General features: G+C 33.7%; 1 protein-coding gene across 1 annotated transcript; it reads right to left on the bottom strand.

Moving 5' to 3' along the window:
* Positions 1–10,823: 10,823 nt before the first annotated feature.
* On the bottom strand, positions 10,824–25,813 carry LOC145058711 (cation/H(+) antiporter 17-like). Its single transcript, XM_079006614.1, has 5 exons — positions 25,680–25,813; positions 14,838–15,090; positions 13,459–14,460; positions 12,302–12,879; positions 10,824–11,601 (listed from the first exon to the last, which is right to left on the bottom strand). The coding sequence occupies exons 2-5, from the start codon at positions 15,033–15,035 to the stop codon at positions 10,962–10,964; spliced, it is 2,418 nt and encodes an 805-aa protein (XP_078862740.1). The 5' UTR covers positions 15,036–15,090; positions 25,680–25,813; the 3' UTR covers positions 10,824–10,961.
* Between the last annotated feature and the right edge of the window lie 718 nt (positions 25,814–26,531).

Raw genomic sequence — 26,531 nt, 5'->3', positions numbered from 1 at the left:
TAATTATCAATTAATTCTTGACTAATATTAATTAAACAATATGATTTCTCCTTTAATATATTATTCTCATAATATATTAATAAATCATAATTAATCATTTCTCTCCATAATTCATCCTATCAAGTTGCTTTGGTGAAGGCAACCCAAAAGGACCATGCACCATCGGGTCAAGTACATACCAAAATAGTTATGGACTTAGACACTAATCCAACAATACCATATTATTCAAACCATCCACAGTCAATCATACTTTGGAAGTAGGTAATGAGACAAGATTGTCATGAAGGGTCTGCAGTTTGTCTGGGACAAAGGGGGTGTAGTGTTCATGAGTACTCCTGGAATAGTGATTCGAGTATTGGATTCAACCCACGCTCACTTGTATCACTTCATGGAATTTATCTCGAGTGATCGTGATCATATAAGTCTTCAAACCTAGGGATATGAGTTGTTGACTATGAGTTGGTTATACATTGATTGTACGAAAACGCATTGGTAACTCGATGTCACTACTAGAAAAACAGCCTTTTACGACGCTCATTACGCGTCGTAAAAGGCTCAGACGACGCGCAAATGCGTGTCAAGGAAGGCCCTGTCATAAAGAGAGACGACGCGCATTTACAATGCTCATTTATGATGCACGTTTACGACACGCAATGCGTATCAAGGAAGGCCCTGTCATAAAGGAAGACGACACGCATTCGCGTGTCGTAACCCTACGACGCGCGTGTTAATGAAACACAATGCGTATCACGAAAGCCCCTGTCAAGAAAGGGCATGTCATAAATGAAGATGATACACATTTTTGCGTATCATAATTTTAAATGTTTAAAAAAAATATTATTTATAGATTTGCTAATTTTCAAATTAAATAATACATTAAAAATCTCATAATACAAAATAAAATACCATAAATAACAAAGATAGTTCATTTCACTAATATGTCAAATACAAATAATTATTCCAATAGTGAGTAAATGTTATAAAAAAATGAACTCATTTATATACAATTGCATCATCTAGCTTACTATGTGCCAACAACTCTCTGTGTGTTTACTTTTGCTTGAGTCTCGTTTCCTCCAAAGCTTCTAGCCATGCCAAAATATGATATCTTGAGTCTCATTTCAAGAACCAACATCACCTTCAATCACCCAATTAAACTCTAATGTTGGTAGACTGAGAGTTCCAGAATCAAGTTTACATCTATCACCTTCAATCACCCAATTAAACTCTAGATCTTCTGTTGTTTGAAAGAAATTGGTGTTTGTAATCTATGAACAAAAAACGCAAAGACCAAGGTTAACATTTGCTATATAGAAAGCACAACTGGACATATGAATATATAATACGCAACATAAACATTTTCATGAAAATGTTATAGACAAATAAGTAAGAGTGATGATACTGATACCTTAATTACGCCATAGTAATACTTGACCTCTGAAAACAAATAAACAAAGGATTGCATCATAATTAGCTCAATGAAGTAATTCTTATACATTGTTTCTACTAAAAGATTCATCATGGAAACATTTTTGTTGGAAATAACCAAACAAAAACCTAAATACTAAGCAAAAAAATTATAGTAATCACCATTTAGAGCAGGATGAGGAGTCCGATCAGGCCATATGAGACCATTTAAGCAGAAATTTAAGTCATTTGGTGTATCTCCAAAGTCACCTCCATATGCCCAGTATTTGCTACCATTTGCATTTTCCTTGAGTAACCCCTGAAACCAGATGCAAATATTTAGAACTACCCTTGCACCACATTTACAATTTTATAAAATTTTATATGCCCAGTATTTGTACACAACCACAACCACTTGTTCCATCTTATTTCCTATATATATATATATATATATATATATATATATATATATATATATATAGGAAATAAGATGGAACAATATATATATATATATATATATATATATATATATATATATATATATATATATATATATATATCATACAATTACAAACACAAGTAACTCACGTGTTTACTTTCAAGTTAGGAAAGTAGCTCCATAACAAAGTCTAACTAACTATGAATATTATGAAACCAAATCAAACCACAAGTTACAAACTGATAAACAAAGTCAACCAACTTAAGATTAAGATGATGGGATCTAAAATGCATCCAGCTCCTGGATAACCGTAAAGGGTAAGAAGGTAAAATCAGTTGTAAAAAAAAAAAAGAATAACAATGTAAATTCATTGGTAAAAGGGTAAAAGGGTAAGAAAGTAAACTCATTTGTAGAAGGGGATAAATCAGTACTTGTCCCAATTCCCACTCTAGAATTCCCAGCTTCTTCATGTGCAGTTGCTAATTAGGTGACGTGTCAACCGGAATCCTATGTGGCTATGTAAATGTATCTACTAGCTCACCCGGTAATGAACTTTCACCCTATCACCTTTGTTTGCTTGGATTTCACAAGATGTTGGTTTGAACTTGGGAAGTTATTAATAATACCCTCAAGTCTGGGTAGACTCTGGAAAGAGAAAAAATAATTTAAATTAAAAATTAAAAATAGCAATGTGGTTTCAATTTACATAATTTAAAAAGAGAGAGTGAGTATGAACCTTGATAACCAAAAATTCAAGTTTATTTGTATTCTGTTTAGCTTTCCTTCTTCCTTTAGAAATTCTTTTTTTTTTATTAAATCCGGTTCAAAAGCGTAAAATCCAACCATTGAATCAGATAACTTCCAAATCACACCAGTTACTTTTAGTCGGCCTTCTTTTCTAGGTGTAACACTTAGTTGAGCCTGAAAAAAGTTAAAAATAAATAAATAAATAAATAAAAACATCACAATCGTATACAATACATGCTAGGTGAAACTCCACCACTCTCAATCATGACATATACTTCAACTGGTAAATAGTTTTTCACTATTAAAGGATTACTTAATGTAAGCATGTGAATACACCTCTTATCAATTTTTATGCAACAACGTGATTTTTATATTAAATATGCAATAAAGTTACATTTTAGGACCAAATGATCCAATTTTTTGAAACGTTTTTTTTTTTTTTTTGCAAATACCAAAAAACACTTGTATATTAACTAAAATATGTAGTGTGATTAAATCATTATACTTTATTTAACTGTTTAAAAAAACATTTTTCTTGGTATTGAGAATTGGAAATAAATAAAAAACTACAAAGTACTTTCACTTTTTTATTGATTGAGCCACTAAACTATTATTTATTTATGATTATTATAATAATAATAGTTCAGTAAACTGACAACAAATAATAGCTTAGTGGATAAATCAATAAAAGGACAATGGTTTAAATGTTTAATCACTACAGAAAATCAATAAAATGATGAAAATATTTATAAATAAGTCTTTATAAACCATTAATGAAGGAGAATGTATATCAGATTCAGATCATACTTCTAATATAACTGCAGCTTTGTTTAGATCAAGAATTCCATCCTTGTCAGCATGTATCAAATTAACAAACTTCTTTGTGAGGAGTCCTGAAAACAATTTAATAAACTTCTTCATTAAAAAATAATTGAAAATCATAACATGCATATTTAAGGATGTTTGGTTCACAGAATATGAATGAAATTCAATTTCGTGTATAGTTGATTTCTAGAATCTTTATATACAGGGGTATTTTGGTCTTTTAACAAAAATGGAAGGAATGAAAACTCTGTAAGGGATGATGATTCCGATGTAACTGAATTTTGTCCATTTGGAAACCAAACACGTCATATAACAGAATCTTGAATTCCAATTCTGAAAGATTATATTTTTATCCATATATGTAGGGGTATTTTGGTCTTTTGACAAATAAGAGAAGGAATGGAATTGAAGTCTTCCCAAACTTGAAAGATATTGTGAATTCCATGAATGATGGAACTAGAAGGATTCGGGTGGAATTAAATTTTGACCAATTAACAACAAAACACATCATGGAATGGAATCTTGAATTCCAATTCCAATTCCATTTAAAATACTGATTCGAGTAAGCTTACCAAGAGAACTATCATAACGACAAGCATCAACTAGCTTTTCTCCAGAATCTGTAATAAAAAGAGAGTTTAAACGATTTTTTAAATTACAAAAAATAACATTTACAATTGCAAATATATATATATATATATATATATATATATATATATATATATATATATATATTTGTATTACCAGCATTTGGTTCTTGATTTCCAGGCTTAAAAGCTTTTAATTTCTTGTTTCTCTTAACAACACCACATGGCAATGATCCAAATGAAGGACAATCTACTTCTTCAGGAATTGTATTTGTATTAATTGCTTCACTTTTGATGCTTTGTTTTGGCTGTTTTATAAAACAGAAAAAAATGAAATTACTATATGGATTTGACTTCTTGAAGTAGTTGATATTGCATGATGATGATGATGATGACATTAATGATATGGCATATTACGATTGTGTAAATAACTTACTAAAAATAACAATACAAGGAAGAAAAAAGCATAAATGGGCCCTAATTTGGTATAACAAGACATGTAATAGTTTGCTTATATAGATTTGTTACATATTATCTTGATGCTTGTATCCTTAATTTTGATATTTGTTTTAATATAGAATTTGCTATTTCTAATGATGAGGATGAAAAGGGCATTAATTTCTTTTGTACAAACAAGACAGTTGACAGCTCCATTCCGTATTCAACCATGACAGTTGACAGCTGCATAAAATAATTCACCACATTAGCAATTGACAACTAATACTAATAAGAACAAGTAATCGTCTGAGAGTTGAAAACCAACAAGATTCAAGTTGTTAAAAGTCAAAAACATATTATAAAAAATAAACTGAAAATAGAATAGAAAAAGAAAAACTAACCTCTACCATTACTTGGTGATTTCTTGATTAAAATAACATCACCATCATTTTACATAAATAATACTAGTGATTAATAGGAATAACCGGCTATCTGAAAAAGCAACCTGAGAAAGCAGATCTGCAGCTATGTGAACTGGACTAGCATATTTGTCATCAAGCTCAAGAACTTCAGATAGCCCTGCAGGCATGTCAATGGATACCATAGCCTCACTGTTCTGTCAAGTGTCAATATACAAAAATAGTTAGGTTTTTTATATAAAATTTGTTAAATTTTTTTTTTTCACAAATGGGATCACATAATTGGAGAATCATTTTTGTAGCTGTCACATACTGATTTCCAGGGCCATAAATCTTCTCAACCTTAGGACACCATGTTCAAATCAATGTTGTTCAATTTCATTTTTCCAACTCTACCCTCCATGCCATTATTAGCTTCAATAGGACCGTGAGCTTTGTTATATTTGACAAATATGTGATCTGGAAAGCAGCTGGAGTTCCTCTATCCACCATTGAAGGATTCACATATCAATTCTAATAATTCACAATGGTTCACAACTCATGTAACTCCCTGTTAGATGAATAAAAGAAAAGTCCAGAGTTAGATGGGTTGGATTATTTCGATTATGATTACTTAATATTTTCACTGAAACTAATCAATTGACATGAGCAATAAAAACAATCTAATTACTAATAGGGAATAACGTAACTTAAACCATGAGGAATCAATTTCATAATCCAAGAAGCAAAAATTACAAATCAACCATAGTGCCAAACATCACTAAATGAAGTGGAAGCAAGAAAGAGGAAAAAAGTGGAACTCTACTAACCATTACTATGGTCAAGCGAGTCAGATAAGAAAAAAATGGAACTCGATTAGCTTGGAGAGGAGCGTGAATGAAGACTAGTTATCGTTTTTACCTAATTTCCATATTTCTCTCATGTTTCCTCGTCTTCTGTTAACCACGTCTATACTCCATGGCAATCTGATTCCGAAAGAACGAGACAAGATCGATTCTAGCTTTGCCCAAAAACCCTAGCTTCCGTGGCCCTGTTAGCATTCATTGACAAACGAGACCCTAACCCTTTGATCATGGTGACCAGAAGCCCTTCAATTTCAATAGGAACCGAAACCTAAGTTCCAGAAATAGTTGATTTTGTTGCCCTTTTAATGTAAAGTGTTCAATTTCTTTTGAGAAATGAAGCAATAAGGATCGATCTATGGAGGATGTGGGTCGTAATTTGAGGGATGAAAAAAACCCTAATTTGAGGATGTTGGTCGATTTCCGGTATGCAAAGCCGACGGGGTGCTTATAAAAAGCTTTGAGAACCATCTGAGTCAGTGTTCTTATCAAAAGCTTTGAGAAGCTTTGAGAAGCATCATAAGTCGTAACAACGATAGGTGCATTCTTCATGTTTCTTTCTCTTTTCGTCTCTGCCTCAGAGGGAGACTAGGGCTTGAAATTTCTTGATCTTCAGAGAGACACTAGAGCAGAGATCCGATGAGACGATTAACAAGTAAGGTCAGGAGTAGGGGAGAAGCGGATTGGAGAGGAGGGAGAGGAGAGAATCGATTGTGAAGATGAAAGATAGAAAAAAGGTAGAAAAGAACAAAGGCGGGTTTTCAAAATTTTGGGGATTTCATTCCCCCCTATCTACTAAACGCGCGTTCATTAAAATTATAAAGCGACACTCATAGAGGACGCGCGTTTAAGATACGATGCCCTCCATGTTTTTTTTTTCTTATAACACTAAAGTAAGGGCACGCAATAATGCGTGACCTAAATCCTTAAATTTTTTGAAGAGATGACACTTTTTTAATGTCACTCTCTTTTGCGTAGCATAGATTAATGAGTGTCGTGGTTTGCACGTCATAAAAGGGTCTTTTTCTTGTAGTGTGTTATAAAACATGCCTTTTTGTATGATTCAACAACTAGTAGAACAAGCATATGAGTCAAAGTTTATCAGCTCATTCTAGTCCTTGGAGGATTAGAAGCGATATATGGGCCCCTCGATGATTTTGTTTTGACCTATGTACCGGGCCCGGTCAGAACCAAATTGATGTGTTCAGTTTAGTTCAATGTCAAACAAACTGGAAATCGGGAAACAAACTGCTGGAAAATAAGTACGACATTGTTCCATATATTTGTTCGGCTGATATCTTGAGAGCAAAGGATTATATGATCACTTATCTTAAATGAAACGTCATCTTAGTTCCGCGAGACTTTGAAAGAGACACAATTGTTGATCGGTTCCTGAAGTCATACTTGCAGTTATAGTTATTAGACTTATCCAAGTGGGAGATTGTTGGATAAGGTGTCTAAGTCCATAACTATTTCTGGTATGTACTTGACCCGGTTGGCATAGTCCATTTGGGTTGCATGACATCATGATAATTGGATAGACAAAATGAGAAGAAAGACACTTATGATTTGTTAATATATTATAAGTTATAATATATTAATATGAAATCATATTATTTAATTAGTATTGATCAAGAGTTGATTTGGAATTAATTTTGTGATAAAAAAGAGAGTAATTAAATATATGGGGATTGATTGTGTAAATTATCCATTCTTATATAGTGGGCTAATGATCCATGATTTATTGAATTGGGTTAAAACCCATAAGGTGCTCCATGGATGGTCCATGGAGGTTAAAACCCATGGATCATGGAGGAAATGAAAAGTCATGTCAATTAGGGTTTACATGGTGTAACCCTACTTGTGACACACTATATAAAGACCCCATAGGCTACCAACATTGGCACTAAGTGAAGAACAAGGAGGGATAGCCGATTTTGAGTGATAGTGTGCTTCTCTCAAAGTTATTCCAAGAGTTGTGGTGTTGTGTGAAACATTTGAGACATCACATTTAGGGTGCTAGGCTCACAAAGTTCTTAAGGAATCCAAGCAACAAGAAAGGTATGTTCTTCTACTAGCTTTTATGTTTCAAGTTCCCCATGCCATGCTAGTTAGGATAAGAACCTTTGAAAAATCAAATTTGCATGTATCTTAGTAAAACATATATCCAAGGTTTCTAGGGTTGCATGTACAGTATAGGAGTGTTAGAATTTTCATAACCCTTTAGAAAAGTGGATTTAGGCTGAGTACGTTGGGCGTACCAGGAAGAACATTTGCATACTAGAAAAAGGTTTCATAGTTTGGAGAGATCGTGACTACACTAAGTGTAGTGACTGAGTATACTGGGCTTACTCAGTCTGTGTTGATTCTTTGACTTTTTGACTTTGACCTTGACCACGATTTTGACCAAGGTTGATATAGGGGCATTTTGGGTAATTTATGTAGTAGTTTGAGTTTAGGGTATTGTTTATTATATAGGTGACCGGTAGAGTCAGCAGTTGAAGCAATGATCTGTTCGGCTACATTTCAGACTGTGAGGTGAGTTTTCCTCACTTTACTCGTGAGTCGAAGACACAAATTCTGGCCCACTAGGTTATGTATTCGAGTATATATGATGTTGCTATGCTGTAGTGATCTGTTAGATCTGTATAATTTTTTTTGTTACATGATTTTTCTGTTGCATATATCGACAAGTATGGTATGGGTTGATGCTTTACTGCTATGTGCATAAGCCAACAGGCCAGGGCATTCCAATCTGATGATTGATTAGGCCAGGGCAATCCAGTCTAATGATTGTGTGCCGAGGGTAATCCAACCAGATGACTGTGGACCCGAGGGTAATCCAATCTGATGAGTGTGGACCTAACATGCATGACCGTATATGTTTTATTGTATGGTGTATTTTGGGGGATCTCACTAAGTTATGGCTTATAGTTTAAGTGTTATGTTCCAGATACTTCATAGGATCGGGGCAAGGCGAAGGCGTGATCGTACACATCCTTCAGTGATATGTGTTGGAGATTTTATAATACTCTGGTTTTGGGATATTTGTATTTGTATATTAGGTTTTTGTGACTTGGGTTTTGATTGAAACAATGATTTTTACTTAAATTGAAAAATGAAAATTTTATAGTGATTTTTGGGGTGTTATATATATAGTTTGGTTATAACTTGATATGTTGGTAATTTATAGTTTGGTTGTATTTCGGTAATTGTTAGTTTGGTTATAGTTTAAAATGTTGGTATTTGTAGTTTGGTAATTGTTAGTTGGTTATAGATTGGTAATGGTTAGTTTAGATATAGTTTGATATGTTTGTAATAGTTAGTTTGGTAATAGTTTTATAAGTTGACAAGTTTTACTTTAGTTATAGTTTAATATGTTGGTAATTGTTAGTTTAGTTATAGTTTGATATATTGGTAATTTGTAGTTTGGTAATTGTTAGTTTGGAAATATTTTGATATGTTGGTAATTGATAGTTTTGATTATAGTTTGATATGTTGGTAATTTGTAGTTTGGTTATAGTTTGATATATTGGTAATTTTTGGTTTGGTTATATATTGATAATTTATAGTTTGGTAATTATTAGTTTTGTAGTTTGAGATGTTGGTAATATAATTTTGTACTTTGCTTATATTTTGGTAATTTGTTGGTTTAACTTATAAGTTTATGTTGTTTATTTTGTAGTGGGATAATCTTCTAGCAATGATTGCCGACTCGATGTGACTACACCATTTGAATCATGGTTACGGTCGTCGCCAAAACGTAATGATACAAGAGGGAACAAGAGGAGTGATGATGACATGTCTAGCTTGTTTTAGGATTTATGTATATAATTTTTTTAGAATTATCACATATTTTGCACTTAATATTTGGATTAATTTTTTGGGATGCCGTATTATTAAATTTTTAATGTTGGATCTATTTTTCTACAATTAATATTCCGTAACAGTTTTATATTTTTATAGCAGTTTTTTTTATCTGGACGGTGCGGTTTCAAAAGAAAAAAAAACATTATTAGTGGTGACGGGATTATTAGTGTTGACATGAGCAATAGCGGCGATATCTGATGGAGCAGAAGCAGCGACCCTTTAGGGTGAAGTGTCACCATTAATGGTCGTTATTTTGTGTGTGTGTGTGTATATATATATATATATATATATATATATATATATATATGTGTGTGTGTGTGTGTGTGTGTGTGTGTGTGTGTGTGTTGAAACTTGGCCGGATGCGCAAGAAAAACAAAACTTGGACTGAAACTCCAAATTTCATTGATCTATAGGAACCTAGGGAGCACGTTTGCATAAATAACAGTTCAAGGTCAAAGAGTTTTAACATGAAAGTTTCCATTCAATATGGATTGTTTTTGCGGATAACGAGACTCTCATATAAGACATATAACATCTTCTATTATGTACCAAATCTATATGTCACGGTGGGAGAAGTCAGGGTGATTCAAACCGATTTGAGGCCCGAGCAAAATAAAAAAAAAAAATAAGACCCTTAACAGTAATTTTTTAAGTAAAAATTCATTAATTGCTTCGATTCCTAAAGAATCCGTTGAAATTTCTTTGTTTTTCTATACCAATTTTGGCTCAAACATCGTTTTTGCTTTTTTGTTGTTGACTAAGGTGATGTTTGTTTTGGAAGTGGATAGATGTCTTTTGTCTTTTTCCATATTTGCAGAAGAAGACGTGCACTTGAAAAACGTCTACCCACAAGAAGGGAAAAATGCTCAAAAAATACTTTTGTAGAAAAACAAACGAGACCTAAGACGACTGAATACCAAACATTTTTTTTATTACAATAATATAGGTAGATATATACAAAATAGGCCTAGAAATTTTTAGGCCCGTGGCCCATACTACCTCACCCCACTTATACGGCCCTAGAAGAAGCATGGCAGCCTGAAAGAAGCATATGAAGAAACGTGGTGTGGGCTAACCCGTTCAAGAATTACTGAAAAAAAAAACATTTTGCCAAAACAAATAAATATATGTTTAAAACTCGTTTTTTTTATCCGGTCTAAAACTTGTCATGCTAACAAAGTTAACAAAATTTCGGGTTTCAAAAACCCCGTTTGGAATTCACATTCCTATTCATATTTGTATTCATCCTGTACAATTTTGTACAAATTTACATTGATTCGATTTCTTGATGATCATATTTTGCTATTATACATAAAAAATTCTATACATTTGAACATCAAAAATCAAAGGGAGAAATACGAGATATCATTTAAAAACTTGATACCAATCATCCACCATCATCACTCATTTCATCTTCCTTCAAAGAAGCTAAAGAATGCAACGACAGTTGACTATGATACTGTTGCACCACCAACACCGATGCCGCCATAGTCAAAGCCGGAGAAATCAACAAATTTCCGACGGGTCCCATCTCCGGGCACTCACTTTCCTTCTTCAACAACCCCACCACCTCCCCCTCCGGCATCCGCCCCACCAGAAACAAATTGCTCCGGCCATATTCCCGAATCACATCCGCCGTCTCCGCAGCATCCGCCACCGCTCTCTCATCATACTTCATCGTGTTGTACTTCAAGACAAACTTCTGTTTGAATTCCGCCATCACTTCATCATCAATGGAATTGGATTCCGAAGTCTCAGATTCTTTAATGTCGATGGTGATGGATCCCGGAGTGGTGTTTCCGGCGGGGTTGAGGAGAAACCGAACTACATTGAGATTGATTCCGGGGTGTTCAGCCATACGACCCCCGTAGGCTAATGCTTCGTGGTCGTCATTGCCACCGAAGAATAAAACTGTTACTACTGAGTTGACACTGCTGGCGGCAATGTGGGATGTCCCTCCGAAACCACGGTCTACTAAGATGCCGACTGAACATGGAGCGTACTCTAAAACCTTGCGGTTGACATGTCTGAAATCACAAATGAACCAGATTGTTAGATCGAAAGGGTAAATTTTATAAATTTTACTTGTTATAAATTTATAGTTCTTTGTTTTTCATTTAAGTTTTCTAATTATATAAGGATCCGTTTGTAAAGTTATAATGATAAATACAAATCATGCGTGTAATTTTTGTAGGTTATAATGTTTTATAGATACATAATGTAAGTTTTAGAGTTTATCCATTCTTTTATAATAGCTTATAAATAATGTTTAGAACTTATTATTTATAGATTATAATGGGTATGAAACTATAAATTAATAATGTGTATTAAAAGAAATCAAATCATATCGGACCGGGCCAGAATTTGGGGCCGGGTCAAACAAGTCCTCAAAGCGGCTCTTCGTTCCGTAATTGAGCAATCTGGACTGGTTTTTGTAAAAATTTATAACACAACTTAATAATATAATTACTGCATTTTATCCATTTTTAATAATAATTGATATAGTATGTAACATATAATGTTTATAATTTAATAATATCTGTTTAAAAAAATTTGGATCAAACCAAAAAAAGCAACCTGACAGATCTGATATGGACCAATACTTTTTGGCCTCAGCTTGTGAGCACCACTACTTGCACTTATAAAATATATCTTGGATTAGGATTTTGGGTCTAAGTGTTTATGAAACATGAGGAATTGAGGATGATAACCGAAGATAGTGATTACCTATATTCAACTCGAGTGGTTTCAAGTTGCCCATCGACCCTAATATGCTTATGAAATGGTAAAATAATCATAGCTGCTCGATTCCTTTCGGCCCCACTAATAACATCCTCATGCATACTCAAAACCGCCGATATAGCAGTCGTGGGCCAAATCGCCACCTTACTCAAATGTTGAAAAGCCTCGAACGCCACCACAACTTGATCTGATCCGGTATTCTGATCCTTTTTCCAAAACGGGAGCCCGTTTTTTCTCGCTTTATGAACCATAAGTATAGCCGAAGACCTCTCTGATAGCTCCATGAGGTGCATTGCATGGACCAAAAGAACCTCTTTTTTGCCAGTCCCACGTAAAACTTCGATTAAATTTACCATTGTTGGTATGTTTCGTACACTATGGAAGCAAAATAACATACGGAATGGAGAAGTGGAAGAACCTCTGCGGTGTAAGGTTCGATGTTTGTATTCGGTGGTTGGTTGTGTTTTAGCAGGTCTATAAAAGGCAACAACTAGAGGGGTTGTGATAAATGTTGTTAATAGTGCCATTAGAACTAATATTGCGAATGTTTCATCGTTCAAAACCTGAAATTTTATCAATGAATGAGTTTAGATATAGATATAAGATAAGATACATACATACAAAGAAACAATGAACGATTTGTTTTGAAACAATATAAAAAGAATAACTTAATAAAGAAAAAGATACTAATTTTCTAACTTAGTCTTTTAACATTTTACAAATTTGTTTAATTTAGCTTTTTGCTAATCACAAAAATGAACAATGAAATGGTCACATCGTAAAATAAACAACCCTTACTTGAAAAATATTTAAAATATTTCTTGTTTTTTTTCACTAAACATCATTATTTTATAAATAATGATGTCAATTCTTAAAATAAATATTATTTAAAATAGTTTTTAGTGGGGACAGTCACAAAAGCAACTTTACGAAAAATATTTCATGAAATTAATTTGTATTAGGTGATAAACCGATTTGTTATAGAACCTTCGACGTTTGGGCATTTTGATGATTGGGCTTTTACTGCTCTCCTTTGATTTTTTCAAACATATCATCATTTTTTTAAATATTTTTTAATTATTATTCAGACTTTTTAATTATTATTCGAAAGACTTGAAAAACATGATCAAAGAAAAACATACCCCTCTATCTTTCCCAATGTTGAGCACAATAATTTCAACCAAACCCTTTGTATTCATTAAAAGTCCGATTGCAAGAGCGTCCATCCACGGAATCCTACAAAGAAGAGAAACCCCAACCGAACCCGCAATCTTACCAAAACACGCTGTAAAAATAACCAAAACAAGTAATCCCCAAGACCTTGCCCCTTTAATCGACCCCATATTCGTCTTTAAACCGCTCGAAGCAAAATACAACGGTAAAAACAACCCCGACACTAAATCCTCAACCTTTTCCACTAATGCAACGGCAAATGCACCTTCTTTTGGTATTAAAACCCCAACAACAAAAGCCCCAAAAAGTGCATGAATCCCAATAGCATCTGTCACAAAACTCGCAGCTAAAACACCACCTAAAGTCACACAAACGTACAACTCATCAACGGGTTCACCATCGGGGCATCTTTGGGACATCCATTTGAAAACCGGGGGCACCAAAAAAGAACACAAAACAACAAAACCCGATGCACACAAGAAAACCCATAGAGCTACAAGTGGGGATCGCCCTGAACCCGAAAGGGCAACCGCAAGTGCAAGAAGAATCCATGCCACTATGTCATTAACTGCGGCTGCTGACATGGCCATTTTACCGACTTCGGTAGTTAAGAGCTTAAGTTCGGCTAAAATACGTGCAAGTACTGGGAAAGCTGTAATTGACATGGCTACACCCATGAAGACGATAAATGGGCCTTCGTGAACACCCCCAGAGACGTTTTCTTGGAGAATGAATGAAACTCCGGTACCTAAAATGAATGGAAGGCCAATTCCACCGATGGCTATACATAATGCTTTTTTACCAGTTTTACGTAAGGAGTTTAAATCAAGCTCTAGGCCAACAAGGAAGAGGAAGAAACAAAGTCCAAGATTTGCGAGCGTGTCCAATACTGTAAGACTCCTTTGAGGAAACACTGTATGAAGATATGCTTTGTTATGGCCTAGACCCGAAGGTCCGAGTAGAACTCCCCCCTGTAATAATAATATAATAACTTTTATGCAAAAGAGTTATTATTTTAAGTTGTCCTCACTATACTTAGTATACATTATACTAGTACAAGTACATAAGAGCCTCTTAGGTGGCTATAAAATGTTATTATTAAACTTTTCTACAAAAGGGTTACTATTTCAATAACCCTCGAGATGGCTTATGTCGTATAATGCAAGACAACAATGACTTATTAGGTGGCTGACATGAGGCCCAATGCCTACAAGTAGCCCAATACTAAAATGGAATAAAACTGCTAGTGTCAACCTTTTTTGCAAGTATTGGCTTGAAACTAATTCTTTATGTATATATTAAAATTTCTAATGGATTAAAATGAAAATAAGGGGATTAAGTAACTTACAACAATTTCTGCCACGACTCGAGGCTGTCTTAATGGCTTAAGAAGGTAAGCAAGGACTCGAGTGAGTGTGAGGACGAGACATATTTGTAAAATGACAAGAGGGAGTGCAGCATTAAGAGGATTTTCGCCTTGAAATACCCCATGTGATGTAGCTTTCATAGGAGGTGCATTGTTAAGTGTTGTATCATTTGAGGCCATTTTGCACCAAAACAACCCCAATACATGAGGAATATATGATATTGACGACCCGGCCCTGAACAAAAAAAACAAAAACAAAAAAAACCTTTTAGTTAGATTCCAAGCTTCAAATTTCAAGGAGCTGAAAATCCATTAGTAAGCTCTTAACGTCAAGTTTAAGTCACGACGTCACCATTCTTAGGACCGTTGATAGGGATATTTTTTTCTTTTAAATTCAAGAATAAAGCATGAAGGAAAGAGAAAGCAGCAAAAGTAGTGACAATATTTTGAAATCAGTTTTTCTACAAACCTACCCTAATTTCCAACTCTAAATGTTACAATTGTAAAGGAAAAGAACTATTTTTTAAAGAAAAAAATTCATGGCATTCTTGATGGATTAATACAATCCCACCACCACATTATATAAATGACCTCTTCAAATTCCCAAAATCAACACTCAACCATTATATGATTTAACCAAAATAACTGCTTGATTTCAAAAACATTTGAGAAAAATAGTTTCCAAGTATATTTTATGAGTAGTAGGCAATATGATATGCAACAGATCATGAAGATGTATGTATACACATAATGCATGTATATAGTATTTAATAAATACACATAGATATATACATCGAACTAGAAGAGATTTGATCACATCAATCAATTAGACGATGTTATAATCGTATTCCAGTGACATTTTGATCGTTAAATCATATGATAAAACGAATGAGGATGTGTGTGTTTAACCCAAAGATGATTAATTCTATACCTACCCAACAAACCTTTAATCAGGTTTCAAGCTTCAAATTTGAGGGAGTTGAAAATCCATTAGTAAGCTCTTAACTTCAAGTTTAAGTCATGGCATAACCATTCTTATGACCGATTAATAGGGACATTTTTTTCTTTTAAATTCAAGAGTAAAGCATTAAGGGAAAAGAAATCGGCAAAAGGAGTGACAATGTTTTGAAATTGTTTTTTCTACAAACTCCCTAATTCCCAACTCTAAATGCCACAATTGTAAATGAAAAGAACTACTTTTTAAAGAAAAATCAACTTTTTTTATGGCATTCTTGATGGATATACACTCCCACCACCAAATTATATAAACGACCTCTTCAAATTCCTAAAATCAACACTCGACCGTTATATCAACCAAAATATCCTCTTGATTGCAAAGCAGCAATACATATTTTAGAAAAATAGTTTCCAAATATATTTTACGAGTAGTACGCAATATGATATGCAACGGATCAGGAAGATGTATATATACACATAATGCTTGTATATAGGATTTAATAAATACATAGAAAGAGATATACATCGAACCAGAAGAGATTTGATCACAACAATCAATTTGACGATGTTATAATCGTATTCATGTGACATTTTGATCATTAAATCATACGATAAAATGAATAAATATATATGTTTAACCCAGAGAGGAGTAATTTATACGTACCCAACAAATTAAAAACTATTTTGTGTAATTCTATACGTACTCGTTTTCCTGAATGGATCATTTGAAGACTTAATAGGGTCAAAGATAAGGTTTTTCGGGAAAACCATATGCCAAGACATGGTGTGTTGATGACCACAACATAGCACAGAATGATGATCATAACGTAGCATCACATTTAAATGAAAAGCATGTTCTGATGGACACCACGATGTGGAAAGGGGGAGGCCACGACGTGGAGGATGTTGTGACCCAAGCCCACGAAGTTTAGGGTTTTCTCCATATTTAAAGGTTCTAATTCATATGCTAGGTCATTCTCTTTAGCCTCCATTCTCCTAACTCAGAAACTCTAGCCCATAATTGATTGTTCTTGATGTTCATGTGATGTTTTTGATGTTTGAGGCCTTAGAGTACATGTTTGGAAAAGAAGGTAGTGTGCTTGTTGGTTGAAAGGGTATATCTACTTTAGATATTGCATCTCCTGCATCTTGTGCAACTTTGGAAGGTATACAACTTCCACATTTATCATTCTTGTTTCTCATTTCATGCTTTGAAGTCCTTTGAAGGGATGTTCTTGGACTTTTGGGCAACTTCAGAACCTTAGACTTGCTTGCTGACCATATATAGGCTTGGCTTAGTGGAAAAAGTGTTAGGTCGTGGTTCCTTTTGAACCATGCACTAATTATTGTCATTTGAGGGCTTAATGGACTTAGGGTTCTAGATATTTCTTTGTAGTGAGTTCATAATGCATAAAATTAGAAACTTTATCCATTAAGTCATTGAATAGGACCAGATCTAAAGTTCTGGGATTAGATATGTAGGGATTAAGCCCTTAATAAATAAAATACTAATCTGCCTGAAACCACAACTTGGCCAAGGAAAGCCCACAATGTGGTGGTATCTTGCATGTTGACTGTGTTGTCATGACATGCACACGACATGGTAATCATTGACTTGGTTGACCGTTGACTTTTGACAGGTTTGACTTTGGGTCGAACTTAAAGGATTTGGGTTGTTGATTGAGGATGATCCTTATTTAGTAATAGTGGGTTCGTGGGATTGATTAGTTCAATGAGTGATAATGTTGTTGTGCTTCCTCGGTTTTGCGATTCAGGAGAGTTTCTCATTATGCCAAATATGACATTGTATATCCTTTGCATAATATGATAGAGGTATTGTTAGGATACGAGTATGCTAGTTGAAAAGGATAACTCCTTGTTATGCATGTGCAATTTCGGACACTTGGTGTTAAGGTATATTACTATTGATTATATGATAGTGTTGGTTTGAGAAGTGTAGGACATTTAGTGTCATCATGTGCTAGAATGGTAACGTCTTGCATGTGAATTGTATGATATTGTTAAGTGTCATGGTTGGTTAGGTTAATGTTTATAATGGTTGTAGGTGGTTAAGTTGGATGACCTGAGAACTTTTGGTCTAAAGCCTTAGTGTATGGTGCTTGTTTGATTTATTGCTTTCGGATGGACCACCAGTTTGACTGTCTATTTGATCTCTGGCCACATATGACTTTATTTATTATATGAAATACTATGATTTGACCCCTGCCATTGACTTGTTATGTACGTTGGGATGGGCCCATTATATGAATTAGGGTTGGGCCTATTATACTCTTTGGGTGGGGACTGTTATGTATGTGGGCAAAGCTTGTTATATAATTTAGGTCTAGGCATGTTATACTATTTGGGTTGGGACTGTTATATATGTTTGGTTTGGGCCCCTTATGTATGATGCACGCTTGTAATAGGGAGAGAATGTAGGTCAGCTTTAGACCCGAGAATTTTGTATGGATGCATTGTATATATGATGGAATATGTGGTATACTGAGGAACTTAGTATGTGGTATATTGGGGGGAATTCACTAAGCTTTATGCTTACAACTGTAGATAAAAAATTTTGCAGGTTGGTCGTGAGAATAGCTCGATGAGACTATACACACGCATCGAAGATAATGATTTCCATTTTTGTGTAATTCATCTCTAATAACATTATGGTTTCAAACAAATGAATGTCACCTATTATCTTTTTAAGTTCATGGTTTTAATCGATTAATTTGTTTACAAATTAAGAATCTCTTTATAATTTTTGGGACGTTACAAACAGTGGGTTGCATCGTCCCAGCATAAGCTCCACCCATAGACCTAACAATGGTGGTCGGCTATAATATCCCCTGCTGGTACGTATCACAATATTGTCCTCTTTGGGATTCCGACACAATGACTTCACAGGGGGTCATCCATCCCGGTACTACTCCCACCAGAGCACACTTAATTTTAGATTTCTTATGGGATCTGCTGCCCTTACAACTTTAAAACATGTTGTGACAAGCATGGTATCAACAACCCTTATAAGGAAATGCTTCAATCTCCTTCCAAGCCGATGTAAGATTATGTGTAATCCATCTTCACCTCTAATTATAGGGTTTGACGTCCCCGTCGAACATATCGACTCGTGCCCAAGCTCTGGTACCATTTGTAACATCCCCTTATTGCACGTATCACAATATTGTCCACTTTCGGCTCCCGTCATGAAAACTTCCTAGGAGGGTCATCCATCCTTGAATTTCTCTCGCCCGGGCATGCTTAACTGCAGAGTTCTTACGCGATTTGCTTTCTTTACGGCTTTAAAACGTGTTGTGACAGGGAAGGTATCTACATCCCTTTAAGGAATGTTTTGTTCTCCTTCCCAGCCGATATAGGATCGGGTTCAACCAACCTAAGTGGATTGTACCTGACCCCACATTGTCTTAGAAGTAGAACGAAGGATTTCCTTATAAGGGGCATTGTTACCATCCTTCTTACAACGTGTTTTAAACTCGTGAGGGCAACGGATCCCATAAGAGCTCTACATTAAGCATGCTCATACGAGAGTAGTACCGGGATGGGCCTCCTTGGGATGTCCTCGTGTCGGGAGCCCAAAGTGAAAAAAATATTATGATACGTACCAGAAGGGGATGTTACAAATGGTATCAGAGCTGGGGCACGAGTTGATGTGTTCAACGGGGACGTCGAACCTTATAATGGGAGGTGAAGGTGGTTTGCACCTGATCCCACATCGGTTGGGAAGGAGAACAAAACATTCCTTAAAGGGGTATGGCTACCTTCCCTGTCACAATGTGTTTTACATCCCTGAGGGCAGCAAATCCCATAAAAACACTACAGTTAAGTGTCCTCGGGCGAGAGCAATTCAAGGATGGGTGCCCCGGGGAAGCTTTCACGCCAAGATCCCAAATCAGACAATATTATGATACGTACAAGAGGAGGATGTCACATCGGCCCAACATGATCATCAGGCTTATTCTGCTCATCGGCTTGGCGGTACTCCAACTCCATAGGGGTTAGTTCAAGATTTTAGTAAATTCGAGTGCACCACAACCTATAGCTCTTCTAGAAATGTTCGGTTCCATGTCTCGTAATGATCCATGTCAAGATAGTTGGGTAATGGATGTCGGTGCTTTGTCACAGATTCATTCCAACATAGGTATACTTCGTTTTGTTAGCAATAAAATATCTAGTTTTCCTTTGGTTTGGTTGGTAATGGACCTAAAATTCTTGTAAGTAAATAAGGACACACATTTTTATCTAATCTATACCTATATCACCCTCTTATCCTCAAAAATGTTCTTATCACACCCAAAATTATAAAAAAAAATGATTTATGTTCGTAAGTTTACTCATGGTAACAAATGTTCTATTAAATTTGATGCTTAGTTTTCTATGAAAGATATTCAAACCAAGAAGATATTCCCCCGATGAGATAGCACTAGTGGTCTGTACCCTGTCACATTTTGTACACCTCAAGATTTTGACTCAGTCAACTCTACCATTTGGCATCAACGTCTTGGTCATCCTGGTCAAAATGCTTTAAATAATTTATTTTCTCACAAGTTAATTCCATCTAAAGACAACGAAAGTAGTGGTTTATCTCACTTATGTTAGTTAGGCAAACATGTTTGTTTTTCGTTTCAATTAACAACTTCCATTACATTTGTTGCTTTTGAAATAGTACATTATGTTGTTTAGACTTCTCCTATTCTTAAGTAATTCTAGTTTTAAATATTATGTCTTGTTTCTGGATCAATTTTCCCGTCATGTATGGGTTTATCATCTTAAAACGAAATCTAAAGTGTTTGACAAATTTGTTTCATTTTAGAAATTATGTTACCACTTATTTTAAATATATTTTTATTGTGGTAATGATGGTGAGTACAATAATACTCAGTTTCACACTCTTTTCAACTCTAATGGCATTTAAATGCATTTTTCTTGTCCTTATACTTCTCAACAAAATGAGAAGTCTTAACAAATGATACGCTCCATTAATAACACCATTCATACCCATCTTTTTCAAGCTCGTCTTCATCCTACGTATTGGATGGAAGCTCTCTTCATGGGAACCTATCTTATCAACATAACACCATCTACCACCCTCTAAAATATTTCTTTGTATCAAAAATTGTTCAATAAAAAGCCTTTATATACTCATCTTTACGTTTTTGGTTGTCTGTATTATCCTCACATTCCTTGGCTATCCCTCCCAACACAAAGGATATTAGTGCCTTAGACTTCATATAAACACAATTATCATTTCCTAACATGTTATCTTCGATGAATTCATTTTTCCTTATGGATCCTTCACTCCAAAATCCACTCGATCATACACCCTTCTTGACTCTTTTGACTCACATACTCCTATTACTTTTCAATTGTTATCCTCGCCTATCTCTTTCGCTCTGATATCCTATATTGATCCCATGTTTTTGAGCTTACCTCCTTCGGTAACACACGACTCCTCTTTCTTTTGTTGCCCTGTCTTCATTCGATAATTCCTCTTCTACCGATTCATCATCTCCATTTTCTTCCAATATTGTCACTCCTTCCGTTATTTGTAATCATCCAATGGTTACTCATGCGCGTGATGGTATCCACAAACCCATTGTCAAAGCTAAATCTTTATATTGAATCAATTTCTCCTGTTGCTTGAACTTATTTACAAGAGTTTAATGATCCGAATTGGTTCGATGCCATGAAAGATGAATCCACTAATCACATTTATAATTAAATGTAGGTATTGGTTTTCAAACCTACTGACGCAAATTTTATTAATTGCATTTGGTTACTTAAAAGGAAGGAAAATTTTAATGGTTCCTTATCTCAGTATAAAGTGATTCTTGTAGCAAATGGCCGCAGTCAGTGACGGTAATCGACTGTGACAAGACATTCAGCCTCGTGGTCAAACCAACCACCATTCACATCGTTCTCAGCTTAGTCATGTCTTAGCATTGGCCTATGCATCAACTTGATGTAAAAAAAAGGATTTTTACACAGGCATTTACAAGAAATGGTTTCCATGCATTAGCTTCCTGGATTTCGTGACCCAAGTTTTCCTGAACACCTTTATCTTTTGTAGCGCTCTCTGTATGGTTTTAATATGCTATGCGTTTTTGGTATCAACAGTTTGTTCAGTTTTCATTAGGGATCTCAAATTGCTTATTTACTTTTGTATGCGGATGATATCATTCTTACTGCCTTGACTATAAAGCTCTTACAATAGATCATTGTTACTATGGGTGTTGAGTTTGCTATGACGGACCTTGGGAATCTCAACTATTTTTTGGGTGTGTCTGTGGTCGAAATTAAAAAGGCATGTTCTTATCTCAACGTAAGTATGCTATCAACATTTTATCTTGAGCAAACGTACTCAACTGCAGTCCAACTAAGACTCCTTCCAACATATTAGCAAAAGTGGACGACTCAGACTAACCAGTTTTTTATTCTTCCCTATATCGTAGTCTTGTGGGAGCTCTATAGTATCTTACATTTACACACCCAAATCATACATACGATGTTCAGTAGGTATGCATATATATGCATGATCCATATAAAACTCATTTTACAACGCTAAAACGAATTTTGATGTATGTTCGAGGCACTGTTGATCACGACTTGCAGCTATAGTCCATGCTCTCTCGTGGTCTCATTGTATATTTTGATGATGATAAGGCTGGTTACCCTAAGACGAGACATTCCATTTCCACCTGTGGTTACTGTGTCTTTCTGGGGTAAACTATTTTGTCATGGTCATGTAAATGTCAAGGCACTATTTCTCATTTGAGTGCTAAGGTTGAATATAGAGGCATTACTAATGTTGCAGTAGAAATGTCATGGATTTGTTATATATTACATGAACTACATTGTCACATTACTCGAGTCACTACAGTTTATTGTGACAATATTGATGTTGTATATTTGTCCAACAATCTAGTTCAACACCAATGCATGAAACATATTGAAATCGATATTCATTTTGTTCGTAACAAAGTGGCTCTCAGTTAGATTCACGTTTAGCATGTTCCTTCCTTGTTTTAGTATGCAAATATATTCACCAAAAGGCCTTCCATTATTACTTTTCTTAGAATTTAGGTATTGTTTAAATGTTCGACAGTTGTCTCCCGTTCCAACTACAGGTAGCTATTAGACTAGAATATTAATTATGTATTGTATTTGTATTATTTGTGTTGGCTAATTTCCGATAATACCCCTCTTTACACGATGAGGGGTAGGAGGATTGATCCTTGTGCAAGAAGAAATCCTTAGAAGGTTGGTTAAGGTTCAAGTTAATAGATGTTGCTCAAGGATCAAGCAAGGATACTTATATATGGTAATTAGAGATTGAGTAGGACTTTAAGTACATTATTATATATAGATATCAAGTTTAAGATATCAAATATGATAGCTTTTAGCAAGTAATTATTGTAACATAGTTTTAAGCAATTTTTTTTTTGTTATAATTAGAGATTATTCCTTAAATTTACTTTGTTTTATTTTTGTGTTTAGCATTTCTTTACAATAATCCAACCCATCTATTTGTGTTTGGTTTTATCCGTATCTATTAATATATCCTAATATTAAATATGTCACGTCTTATCTTTTTAAATATAATGATGTCAGATATCATTTTCTTAATATTTTTTATTTCATTTGATATAAATCTCATACTGTATTTTTTAAATTTTCAATTAAGAAATAATAAAATCTAGAAATTAACTTGAATTCAAAATTTAGCAATAAATTAAGAATATAATATATGTTTTATAATATTTTGATTTGTCAACCATATAATATAAGCGTTTATAATTTGTTATATATTATACCAATTAATAAGAGGAGAATGTATGAAAATAATACCAATCAACTATTTCTTTCAGACAATATGCCCTATATTAGTAAAAAGATATGGAAACTGATCCACTTCACAGATCAAATCAAAGAAAAGATAAAGTTAATAAGTTTCTGTATTAATAAAAAGCTGCTACCCTAATTTAGCATAATGGATTATGCATGTTAATCTACTAATTATTTGTATTAAAAAATTCGTGTGGTGGGAAATCTAAATGGTTCCCATCTTTTAGAGATTCTATTTATTTTTTATTCTTTTTTATAACCATTTTATTTAATTTTTATCACGTTCCAGTATATATGATTTTTAATGTATATATGTTATTTACGACTTATTACAGAAATTAAATATACTATCTTTTAATAAGTCTCTGTATTACATAATTATACATTATCAGTTATAACAAATTGCATATAAGATTAGTTGTATTTCTAGCAAACATAGTATGTTATAGGTTTGTTCTTCGATTTTTCAACCAAAGCAGTTTTGTAATTTGAGTTTCTTTCAACAGTTTAAAATTTTATAACATTTAACCGGTTGATGACACTCTTATTTTTAAATTTTGTTCGCGAAAACTTAGAATGATTTGGGTGTTGGATTATGGAAAGAATGAAGAAACAATGAACGATTATCGTTCCATACAAATTGATGGCATATATATGTGGTGTGGTGTGTTATCTTTTGGGAAAATACAAATTAAGTCTTTTATGTCTTTATCATTCTAACTAATCATGCCAATTGATGTAAGACATAAATATGTAAATTAAGCTAGTAGGTGTTATATCTTACTATATTTTTGTATTATCATATCATTTTTTTCATCACCTTATAAATGTGATGGGTGTCATTTCATATCATATATTTTCAAATTTTTATTTAATTTTAAATATATATTAATAATTTATTCTATTTTTAAAGAATTAAAAAACATAACTTTTAATATGTACAATGAAACTAATTCAAAATGACTATCAATAAAAAAAAAATTAGAATTTGGATTGAAACCCAAATATATATATATATATATATATATATATATATATATATATATATATATATATATATATATATATAGGAACATCTATCGGAACCAATAATCAAATGACACGTGCTTATTTCTTTCTTGATAAATAATGTATTGTGGAAGTGATGTGTTATCATGTTTTCATTGGTTCAAATATGTGTTGCCCTAATCATTCATTTTCCATATAACTCTTCTATATATATATATATATATATATATATATATATATATATATATATATATATATATATAAGGATCATTTTTATGGTTTTGTTTAAAGAAAAAAGAAAAAAGAAAAACTAGACCACAAAAGTGATATATTATCATTCATCTTCCTTTCTTTTCCTTTTCTTTGTTCCATCAACTTCCTTTCCTTTCTCTCTTAAGTTGGACTTGATAACCAAGGGTTATTCTATTAAAAACATTAGGAAGAGACTGGGTTCGCCTAGTTGCAACACACATTGGCTTTTAACTAAATCAATATTATTTAATAAGCAAGTGCATTTTCAGTAAAGATTTAAAGCACAATTCGTTTGACATTTTAATTGGAGAAAAAAGAAGCCATCAAAAAATGCAGAAAATTGAAATCCAATTCTTACCAAAAACTACATTGTGGCAGCGTGAAGAGGCATCAACATACCATAGCATTATTATAGTCTTAAAAAGAAGAAAAACAGTCCTGAAAACCAAGAATCGAAATTGCTAATCCGTTTACTAACACAAACATTATTTTGGCTTGTAATTTACGAGTTATCCCTTCATAATACAACACCCAAATCATTTTTTCTGTTGAAAATCCAAATTTAACCAATACAAAGAACAAATAATATATCAATTCAATTATGAGGCAGTGAATCGTTTCCAACAAAACAACAGAAATATGCAGTTTCGTTTTCAAAGGATACCTAACCCTAATTAGATTGATTTCTCATTCAATTCAATACTATTTTAATCAAATAAAATGATAAACAAGACAACGACTTACCGATGGATTGGAGAACCATGTTAATCCATTGCCTTATGATCAATTGATTTACCAAAACGATGCACTCTTACGATGAGGAATATTAGGCAATCCTGTTAGAATGATTTGGGTGTTGGATTATGGAGAAAATGAAGAACAATCCTCGTTCCATACAAACATGTAAAAATTCATCTTTTGGGAAAATCTAAATTAGGTCCCTTATGTTTTTGTTATTACAATTAGACAAACCTTAAGATATAAACTTATTTCATTAAATAAATGATCCAAGATAACATAAGTGGAATATTTTCCAACAGATACAAGTACAAACATGTTCGACTCTAGCTTGAGCTCTTTTAAACCAATATCAAAATATTAAGGTTTATTAACAAAGTAAATCCACAGATTCATCACATCACAAACTTAAATCATGTCAAATTTTGACAAGAGTAACTAAAAAACTACTTTAAAAAATTATAGAATTAAAACTCGAATAAATCGACCGAGAAATGTTCATTTTATCTAAAAATACTAATATGCAAAATAAAGAAAATAAAAAACACAAATCATGTACTGGCTCCTTCACAAAAAAGATTAAAAGAAACAGGTTAAATTTTTACATAAATCAAAGCTACAAAGGTGAAAACCTACTATATTTAAAATCTAAAAATAATAGAAAACTTCAAGAAAAAAAAAATAACAAAATCTTGAAATCGACTGGGGGTCAGATTGGCTTTACAATTCTCCACGCTTTTGCTACTAAAACCCTTCAGAAACTGTCGGATTTTCCTGCTGTACAAAAGGAGGATATTTTGGTAATTGCACCCAACTGGAAGACATGAGCGTCTCGGAACTTGTTACAGAATAGCTAGG

Source organism: Lactuca serriola, chromosome 6, assembly GCF_051521515.1.
Source record: "Lactuca serriola cultivar US96UC23 chromosome 6, Lser_US96UC23_V15, whole genome shotgun sequence".
In the NCBI taxonomy this organism is placed as follows: Eukaryota; Viridiplantae; Streptophyta; class Magnoliopsida; order Asterales; family Asteraceae; genus Lactuca; species Lactuca serriola.
The sequence above is the reverse complement of the archived record's forward strand: the minus strand, read 5'-3'. Positions and strand labels throughout refer to the sequence as shown.

Bases quoted from the DNA above. Each gene is read 5' to 3' on its own strand.
- LOC145058711 (XM_079006614.1), bottom strand. From the start codon at position 15,035: ATGGCCTCAAATGATACAACACTTAACAATGCACCTCCTATGAAAGCT. The intron at 14,461-14,837 runs GTAAGTTACTTA...TTATTATTACAG, and splicing joins GAGTCGTGGCAGAAATTGTT to GGGGGAGTTCTACTCGGACC. The intron at 11,602-12,301 runs GTAATCACTATC...TTGTGATTTCAG, and splicing joins ACCACTCGAGTTGAATATAG to ACATGTCAACCGCAAGGTTT.